The 10,567-nt window shown below is 40.1% G+C and overlaps 1 protein-coding gene across 1 annotated transcript in view; it reads right to left on the reverse strand.

Moving 5' to 3' along the window:
• Positions 1-5,601: 5,601 nt before the first annotated feature.
• The window catches only part of LOC107660365 (ADP-ribosylation factor-like protein 3), a 13,045-nt gene continuing 8,079 nt past the window's right edge, over positions 5,602-10,567 (reverse strand). The window contains exons 3-7 of the mRNA XM_016449631.1: positions 7,615-7,758; positions 7,408-7,524; positions 6,423-6,473; positions 5,959-6,144; positions 5,602-5,699 (exon numbers count right to left, since the gene is read on the reverse strand). Coding sequence (XP_016305117.1) covers positions 5,652-5,699; positions 5,959-6,144; positions 6,423-6,473; positions 7,408-7,524; positions 7,615-7,758 — 546 coding nt within the window. The 3' untranslated portion in view covers positions 5,602-5,651. The remainder of the gene's footprint in view (positions 5,700-5,958; positions 6,145-6,422; positions 6,474-7,407; positions 7,525-7,614; positions 7,759-10,567) is intronic.

Consider the following 10,567-nt stretch of genomic DNA (forward strand, 5'->3'; position numbering starts at 1 on the left):
CAATATTAAGTAATAAAAATGTAAGATGAAAACACTTTGGTTACAATACCTGGATAGGGCCGCATCAGGTTCACATTCAGGGAGAAAGATGCATCTCCAACTATGACATGAGAGCACACATGTCTGACCCAGGTAGGGCCTTTGGTCTGGGCAAATCCAGCTGTCCTTGCAACAAGGCCCTTCCAAAAGAACTCTCTTGAAAGACACCTCCATCACTTTCACGGCCATAAGTAACAATGTCCACTGTAGTGAACTTGTATTGCGTGTCACACACAGCTAGAAGTAAAATAAAATGTGTCCCTTTATAATTAAAATACTCTCACCAAGACATGTTTTCTGTCAATGGCTCCGATGCAGTTCAGAAAATTCCACAGCCTCCAAAAGTCCGTCGAGATGGTTTCCCATTGCATTTGTGAGGGTGCAGAGACGAACTAATCTTTGAGGGCTATCCAAATGGCCTCACACATCTCCGCGACTATCTTGTGGGCCATGCACAGTCCAATCTTGAATGTTTCAGCCACACTTTGTTGCGTGGCTCCACTTGCTAATACTAATACTAACCACTTGCTAATAGTGTCAAGGCCAGTCTCTCTGTAGTGGAAATTGGTGTCCTGTGCATTTTAGCATGTTTCACATATGGCGATAACCTTTTTAGGAGATCGTCAAACCATGCGGTGCACATTCTGAAGTATGAAAAATGCACTTCTTCATCTGGGCTCCGCATTTGCTGAATAAAAAGGGCAAACTCGCCATCATTCTTTCGGTTTTCATTAAGTGGATGCACATAGCACATATGTCGCTTATTCTTGTTCTTATTCTTTGCCATTGAATAGATCAATGCTACTGCCAGATGTTTACGAAACAGCCTCCATGGTTGTTGTGTTTAGGGGATACGCGCAAGCGGCACAACACATATTTACATACTCAATCTACACCCCGCTTCCAGCACCACAGAGGTGTTGGAATGTTCAAAAACAGCATACCGTCACTCAGGCCCTGTTTACACTAGTGCGTTTTAGTTTTAAAATGGCATTTTAAAATGAAAATGATCCTCGTCTACACTGGCGTTTTCACTGTGTTTCAGAAACGATCTCCTGCTGCATTCAAGTCCTCCTGGGACGGTCGTACTTGCGAGTTGACAAGTCGTAATTACGACGTCAGGTGCGTTCAAGTCAGTTTAGTCGGCACAAGATGGCGGTGTACCTTCTTTTAATAAATTACAGCAAATACAACAGGGTCTGCATTTTTTTACTTTGATGACGACAAAATCCTGGACCTCAGTGAAGCTTCGCCTACTCACCAACAAATGATCGTTCTGGGACAAGCTGTGAGAAAGCACAACAAAATTAGCATTGTGTGATTCAAACTTCACTGTAATGTAATGAACACAGGGATTACCTTCGTAACAGTTGCTGCTATCCTTGTTCTTTTCATTTGCTTCTTTTGTTGCTCTGATAATTTGTGTAACATTTATTCAGTAGTGTTCAGCGCTCCCGGGATAGTGATGTAGAGTGTGATGAAATAAGAGTGGGGATCTGAACCCATAGTGCACATTCTTGAGTGCACTCATTCCGTCCCATAATGCATCTCAGCAATGAGTGTACAGCATTCCTGAGTTCAAACAGTAGAGAATGGTGCTAGCATTGGCAAGGTCATTGGTTCAGTTCCCAGGGAAAGCAAGAACTGATAAAATGTGTATGAAATCTTCAGAATGGGCTGCAGGCCGACACGGTTTGCGCTTACCTGGTTTGGGGGAAAAATCACGCAGGCGGCACAAGATGGCGGTGTACCTTCTTTTAATAAATTACAGGAAAATACAACAGGGTCTGCATTTTTTTACTTTGATGACGACAAAATCCTGGACCTCAGTGAAGCTTCGCCTACTCACCAACAAATGATCGTTCTGGGACAAGCTGTGAGAAAGCACAACAAAATTAGCATTGTGTGATTCAAACTTCACTGTAATGTAATGAACACAGGGATTACCTTCGTAACAGTTGCTGCTATCCTTGTTCTTTTCATTTGCTTCTTTTGTTGCTCTGATAATTTGTGTAACATTTATTCAGTAGTGTTCAGCGCTCCCGGGATAGTGATGTAGAGTGTGATGAAATAAGAGTGGGGATCTGAACCCATAGTGCACATTCTTGAGTGCACTCATTCCGTCCCATAATGCATCTCAGCAATGAGTGTACAGCATTCCTGAGTTCAAACAGTAGAGAATGGTGCTAGCATTGGCAAGGTCATTGGTTCAGTTCCCAGGGAAAGCAAGAACTGATAAAATGTGTATGAAATCTTCAGAATGGGCTGCAGGCCGACACGGTTTGCGCTTACCTGGTTTGGGGGAAAAATCACGCAAGTGGACTATACGTCAGGGCCAGCATCCTGCAGAGTCTAGCTCCAACTTTCTCAATATACCTGCTTGGAAGATTCTAGTAATCCTAAATACTTGGATTACTGTTTTTCAAGTGTTTAATCGAGGTTGGAGCTCATATCTGCAGGATAGTGGCTCTCATTGGTGCTGATAGCCTTGTGGGCTGACATACAAGACAACCACTACTTTGGTGACCCGAGTTCAGTTACCAGCTCGAGGTCCTTTGCCAACGGGTGTTCCATTCCACTCTCTCTGCTCCATACTCTCTCCTGTTTGATCTGCACTGTCATATCCAAAAAAGGCCCTCCAGGAGCAGGACTGGACACCCCTGGTATAGATCAGTGATTCCCAACCCTGTTCCTGGAGCCCCCAGCACTGCACATTTTGCATGTCTCCTTAATTAAACACCTGATTCAGGCCATCAACTCATTAGTAGAGACTCCAAAACCAGAAATGTGTGTGCCAGACGAAGAGACATGCAAAATGTGCAGTGTTGGTGGGCTCCAGGAACATGGATCAGAACTACTGTATTAAGGGTGATTTTGAATACAGCAAGTAACTGTTCCACTTAGATTCCTGTCAGGACAACAAAGCCTTCAGCATGTAAAATATATAAAAGTCAAAAAAAGAGTTACTCAGAAAAGTACTTGTGTTCTAGTGGTTTAGCAATGGCTCTCAACATCGCACATTTTGTATGTCTCCCTAATGAAAAGCACCTGAATCTAATCAGTAGAAACCTGACATGGGTGTGTTACAAAGGAGTAATGCTGCGTTCAAGTCCTCCTGGGACGTTCGTACTTACGACGTCAGGTGCGTTCAAGTCAGTTTAGTCGGCACAAGATGGCGGTGTACCTTCTTTTAATAAATTACAAGAAAATACAACAGGGTCTGCATTTTTTTACTTGTAAAATATATAAAAGTCAAAAAAAGAGTTACTCAGAAAAGTACTTGTGTTCTAGTGGTTTAGCAATGGCTCCCAACATCGCACATTTTGTATGTCTCCCTAATGAAAAGCACCTGAATCTAATCAGTAGAAACCCGACATGGGTGTGTTACAAAGGAGTAATGCTGCGTTCAAGTCCTCCTGGGACGTTCGTACTTATAAATTTAAACAAAAAATTACCGTCAACTACAGACGTTGCAGCCATCGATTCCGCCATGTTTCTCATTGACACGCCCCCAACTCGGAAACTCGAGGCTTAAAGAAAATTTCGAGTTTCCCACTCGTAAATACGATCTATCCGACATGACTTGAACGCACCATAATCCCAAATGTGCAGATCTGTCAGACCAGGGCTGGGAACCCAGAAACCAAAACTCTGATGGGAAACATCTAGAACTGTTTTCAGCCTTCTCTGAAGCATAGGGCCCTTCTGGAACCCTTTTTCTGGATTCTGTTTTAATGGTTAAGTTCAATTGTAGTCATCAAATAGTATGTCTAATTAATTGAAACCATAAAACTTATACAATTTAACAACAATTCATTAAAAGTTTAACAAAAATTACATTTGAGCGTGTGACAGGGGTTCTGTGCTGAAGAGTGTTTTTTTTTCTTCTGTCTGCAGTCCTGATCTGTCCGTTCAGCAGAATTCCCTTGCCGCGCCATCTGTCTGAATGCTGACTGCTGATTCACCTTGAGCTCCAGCTGAGTGTCCAACTCCGGACGGAGGAAGAGCGCGAGAACACATGCAAGTCAAGGCTGGGCCGCTGGGTTTTCATCATGGCAAAACACTCAAATCATGTAGCTATGAAGTGGGCTATATAAATGCAAATTGTATTGGAGATCTATTAGAGGTCTTGGAAAGAGAGTCATATGTAAATGTCCCATAAGAGCAAAGCGCCGCGCCCGAGCCGATTACCGGAGGAGAATGCCAGCGCCTCGTGGTAAATCATGGTGAACAAGGTGAGAACTCTGGAAATTGAATAGTGAGGTGGTGCGTTTTGACTTATTGTAAATGCAAGAAAGATGCACAGGTGCAAAACAGCAAAACTGCAGGCTAAAATGAGTCTAGCACTGAGGGAGTATTTTGTGGCACAGAGGCCTGTGATACAGGGAAACTCTTCTCACTGATCATTATTTCCATTACAAGTGGATAAAACACGACTGAACTTGATTGCTCATATAACTCATAATGTGCTGTTGTGTATGAAAATGGTTTTCTGCCCATCAGTGTGGCTGCAGCACAATAATAGTGAATGCTGAGAAAGGTGTCCATCTAGTGTTCATCATGAAGAACTGCAGGTGCAACATATTCATTCAGAGAAAGTACTGATTCACAAGACAAACACAAAGAGGCACTAATAGTTCTAAATGAAACTTGTTTATTACCAAAAAACACCAGTAAATTGTCAGACAGAGACTGTCATCATCAGTGACCGGATGAGATCATTAGTGTGAAAACCTGGGCTATAAAATATTCTCTACAAATAAATACTGTACTTGAGCATCCCATCAATAAAAAAAACCCAGCTGGTGCTTGTCATTGGCCATTTTACGAACAGGAGAACGTGCTCCTGCTGATAAAAACATTACAACACAGGATACAGGGTCTTTGCAGCAGCAGCACTGAGTCAAGACTAAAGGGGTCCTATTATGCTTTTTCACTTTTTCAACTTTAGTTAGTCTGTAATGTTGCTGTTTGAGCATAAAAAAGATCTGCAAAGTTACAAAGCTCAAAGTCCACTTCAAAAGGAGATATTTTATTTAACAGAAATCACTTTTCAAAAACTACAACGAACGACTCGTTTGGACTACAACGCATAATTTCCGGGATTTGTGATAAATCAGAAAAACCGACGAATGGGACGAGACCTGGTTGAGCTGCACTAGAGAAGGCTACGAATGTTATCACTGTGTCGGAGACACGCTAGCTTTCCCAAGGCAGACGAACTTAGAGTGGTTACAATCATCCGGGTTTAAATCGTGCTCAAATTGATTTTATTTGCAATATTTACACTGAAGCTAGCAGGCGGCTATGTTAAGGGGCATGACGTTTCCCGACCAGGCGCCGAGTGCTGCCAATCACAACACACACTGGCCCAGCTAACCAATCACAGCACATTTCGTATTTCAGAAGGCGGGCCTTCATTTCATACCGGAACTATTCGAGCCATTCATGCCAGACTGGGGAAGAGAGGTGTTGTTGTAATGTAAAATATGTGAAAAATAATGTGTTTTTCGAACAACCTAGTATGAGAGCCTGTTCTAGTACACCCCCAAAACAAAATCAAGACTTTGTAAAAGAGCATAATAGGACCCCTGTAAATTCAAACTGGTCAGTCATTTCTTCCTGGTGGTAATGTTCCTGCAGAGCCAGACCATCCCGTCCTACAGCAGACAGAGAGCATGACTACATCAGTGTCTCTCACATGAACACTCTATGTGTGTGTGTGTGTGTGTGTGTAGCTGGTAATCCCTACATTATGGGGACCAAATATCCCCACATAATTTACTGGAGTAATACCAGTAAATTCTAACCAGAAAGTTTTTTGAAAACAAAAATGCCTGTAGTTTTGTGTGAGGGGTAGGGTTAGGGTAAGGGGATAGATAAATACAGTTTGTACAGTAGATAAGTGTGTGTGTGTACCTGGACTCCCTCTGTGGTGAGAGCGGAGCAGGACTGGATCTGCCATATCCGGTCTCGTATGGTGTGCAGGTTCAGGCTCTCTGTGATCTCTGCCGCCGTCGCCGCCATCATCATGTCCTGCTTGTTGGCAAAGATTAACAGGGGCACCATGTTCAGTTTCTCCTCATCGAGCAGCTCTGCCAACTCCTGATGATGGTGGGCATTTCACACACACACACACACACACACACACACACACACACACACACACACCACACAGTGAAGTGAGAGAGAGAGAAAGCCATCATTTAGTGAGGTTGGGTTTTCAAGCAGAAAAGTGTCAACATTATTAGACTGGCTGATGGTCCACTAACAACATGTGGTCTGTTCCACATATCGCCTAACAATCTCTTCATATTCAATTAAATGTAAATGACAGCTTACTGTCAGATGATATATAATACAGACAGTGATGAAGGTCTCACCTGTGCAGTTTCATCAAAACGTTTTCTGTCTGAGCTATCAATCACATAAATCTGTAATAAATCAACAGTCATTAGTGTAATCTCATCTGTTTGTATGAGGTTAACAATTGCTGATAGAAATAATACTGGATCAAATCAAATTCACTTAAATTCAACATGAAACCAAATTCACAACCCATTTTACTTCTGCAGTGTCATACAGATGTACCACGGTATAAAGCCCACCGTCAGAGGGTCCATCAGCATCCAGAGCATCTTTTAACACAAATCTATGCTCACTTCATATTTAAGCATAGATTAAGGACCTCTCTGTCATATTTTTTTAAAATGCAGAAGTAAGCTTTTCTGTGAATGTGCGAGACTTCAGATTCATCAGCCGCTACAGGTAAATAACTAGAATAACAAAGTGAAGTAAACTATTTGCGCTACAAAACAGTGTGTTTATAATTATGACAATACATTAAAGTAATATGATAAGAAATACCAGTTTGTAATATCAAGCATCATAACGGACTGTTTTCGTACAGCTAAAATAACTGGAAGTGGACAGAAGTCTCACACATTCAAGATACAAATGGCTGTGCCGCTCTTATGTGTTACATAAGGTGGATACTGATATTATAATGTTAACCAGCATTATTGAATTACTATGTTACCTATTGGCAAGACTGCATTACATGACTATTGTAACTATTGGTTCACATTAATCAGCAGGCGGTGTAACATGGGTAATATCAGCAGAAAATATTTCAGAGGTTGAGCTATAGAGATAACTTTTTGATGAGCAATTATGAAGACAAATGGCACTTTCTTTACAGGAACGTCACTGATGAATCATTCACAGTATAAGCAGGAACACAAATAATGTCAATGCTTATTTCATGTTGACTTTAACAATAATGAGGAAAACTGTAATTATACACACCAAAGAGTTTGCAAAATACTCTCCAAATAAAACATGAGACATTTAATGAACTATAAACACCAGGAGATCTGTGTTCTCAAAGTAGTTCCTCCAGTAAGGTCTGATCTTCCGCTGTCCACCGATATCCCAAACGTTTAGTTTGAACCCTTGAGACTGGACACTCTTTATGTTGAAGCCCTGTTTAGAAAGACATCACCATGTTGAGAGCGAATGGCACTGCAGAGGTTTGGTCAGATAAAGTATTGCTGTGATCTATGTCTGATTGACCTGTGTGGGCATAATGTGGCTGATGTCCTCTGATGCCAGCTGCTTCAGTATGGTGATCTTGCCTGCATTGTCCAAACCCAACAGGAGGATTCGAACCTCCTGCTCAGGAGAGTTCTTCAGTCTCCTTAAGACCGACAGCAGGCCCTGACGCACAGTGTTTTTTTTAGGACTTTCCATAGACATGATTTTTATATTGTACAAACTTTATATTCTATCCTCTAAGCCTAACACTAACCCTAAACTGAACCCTTAGGCTACAGAAAACATTCTGCCTTTTTACATTTTCAAAAAACAAAAATAAAAACGACCAACCAAACAAACAAAAGTCATCTAGTACAATTTAATTCAATTTAAATGCTTTCCTCATGGGGACCAATATTTTGTCTTTACAACGTAATTAATATCTGGCCAACACACTTGTATTAAAACAGCATCAGTCAGAGTGTGGGAGCTTCATGTCTCCATGAGGGAATTACTTACAGTAGGCTAATAGATAATAAACCGATCACCAGTGTTGGGAAGGTTACTTTGGAAATGTAATAGGTTACAGATTACAAGTTACCCTACTTAAAATGTAATAAGTAGTGTAACTTTTCAATTACTTTATTAAAGTAATGTAACTGATTACATTTAATTACTTTTTGATTACTTTTCTAAATTTCTAATGTTTTCAACTGTTAATCATTTTCAAACATGTAAACCAGGCAGGGTTAAACTTACAATATGTCACGAACAGCTTGTAACACTCCAAAGAGAAAGGAAAACTTGAATCATCATATGAATGACTCGCATCATATGACCCCTTTAAAAAGTTCAAACTCAAGGATGGATCAGTACCCATTGTTCATGATCCAGCTGCAAATTTCAGACTTACTTTAAAATCATTCTGAGGTTAAATGCGTATTTAAAATCATAACAAGAAATAGCTATGCAAAGATTTGATTTCACAAACCGTATCATAGCTATTAAACTATGACAGGAAACACTGGAATCTAACAATGCCTTAGAAAAAAGTTAATCTTAAAAAAATTAAAGCATCTACATAAACCCTATCGGATAAGCATGTTATAAACTTCTGAAACATTGGTGTTTCATATTTTAGCGCAGTCAAATCCTTCATCACTTGAATTAAGATTATAATATTTTAATTCTAAAGAGGTTAAATACATATTTAAAATCATAACAAGAAATAGTTTAATAGCTAGGATACTGTTTTTGAAATCAAATCTTTGCATAATTATGACAGGAAACACTGGAATCTAACAATGCCTTAGAAAAAAACAGTTGATCTTAAAAAAATAAAGCATATACATAAACCCTATCGGATAAGCATGTTATAAACTTCTGAAACATTGGTGTTTCATATTTTACAGCACTCACTGCAACTTATGAAAGAACTAAATTAAATCTGTATGTGGGAGTGTGTGTGGAAAAAATCTGATGTAACCTCCTTTGTAATCCTTAACATTTTCATAAGTAACTGTAATTTAATTACACATTTTTTCTTAGTAACTGTAACTGATTACAATTACTTTTATTTTGTAATTAAATTACGTAATTCCGTTACATGTAAGTAGTTACTCCCCAACACTGCCGATCACTTACACCATAGCGCTGGAACTGAGATAGTGCTAAAGGTAAAAACACCAGGCCTCATTTATCAACAGTGCGTAATGTGTGCGTGAGAACAGTTTCACGCAAAGTGTGGGATCTACCAACTTGTACGTAGGAATGTGTGTAAATATAAGCACAACTCTGAGCATGCTTACGCAGAGAATCTAGTGGTAGAATGGTGATACTACAAAAAGAAAGTGCCGCCGCATGTTTCCTGTGTCCTTTAATTGCAAATAGCCTACTCAATTAGTAAAACATTTACTCAATTAGTAAAAAATAACATTAAAGAGGTGTGTGAACTTGCAAGTATGATGTCAGACACTGTAATATGCTCTGGTCCCCTCCCTGCTTACCATGGTGATGAGATACATAGCAGACTGTCGTCACTCAATGGCTGGATGTCTAAGTGGTGCCCGCAGAATAACATCGGTTTAATAGACAATTGGAAGAGTTTTTGGAGCAGACCTGACCTGTTGAAAAGAGATGGTCTTCATCCCTCCTGGGGTGGTGCCGCTCTTCTCTCTAGAAATATGGCACATAGTCTTAAAGAGTTTGCACTTGACTAACTGGGGCCCAGGTCAAGGAAGCAGACAGACTGGCTAAACCGACCATCTGCTAGTCGCCTCGCGTCACAGAAATCAGTTAATTCTCAGCACAGAGACTCTTTCACCTAGATATCACACTATAGAGACTCTGTTTGTTCCCAGAACTAGAAAATAAAAAAAACTTCCAAACCAATTTAAGAGTAACAATTTAATTGATGTTCAACAAATAAAAAACAGATAAAATACTGATAAACAAATGACAAAGCTTGGCTTATTGAATATCAGGTCCCTTTCTACGAAAGCACTTTTTGCAAATGCTATGATCACTGATCTTAACCTAGATGTGCTCTGTTTGACAGAAAATAATGATTACATTATTTTAAACGAGTCTACCCTTCAAGATTACGGTTATAAACATGAGCCACGTCCAAAAGGTAAAGGGGGAGGTGTTGCTACAATTTATAACAATATTTTCAGTATTTCTCAGAGGGTGGGCTTCAAGTATAACTCGTTCGAAGTAATGGTGCTTCATATAACATTATCCAGAGAGACAAGTGTTAATGATAGATCCCCTGTGATGTTTGTACTGGCTACTGTATACAGGCCACCAGGGCACCATACAGACTTTATTAAAGAATTAGCTGGTTTTATATCCGAGTTTGTGCTGGCTGCAGATACAGTTTTAATTGTTGGTGATTTTAATATCCATGTTGATAAAGAAAAAGATGCATTGGGATCAGCATTCATAGACATTCTGAACTCTATTGGGGTTAGACAACACGTGTCAGGACCTA

The sequence above is a fragment of the Sinocyclocheilus anshuiensis genome, unplaced genomic scaffold (assembly GCF_001515605.1).
Source record: "Sinocyclocheilus anshuiensis isolate Anshui unplaced genomic scaffold, SAMN03320099.WGS_v1.1 scaffold1943, whole genome shotgun sequence".
NCBI classification, from domain to species: Eukaryota; Metazoa; Chordata; class Actinopteri; order Cypriniformes; family Cyprinidae; genus Sinocyclocheilus; species Sinocyclocheilus anshuiensis.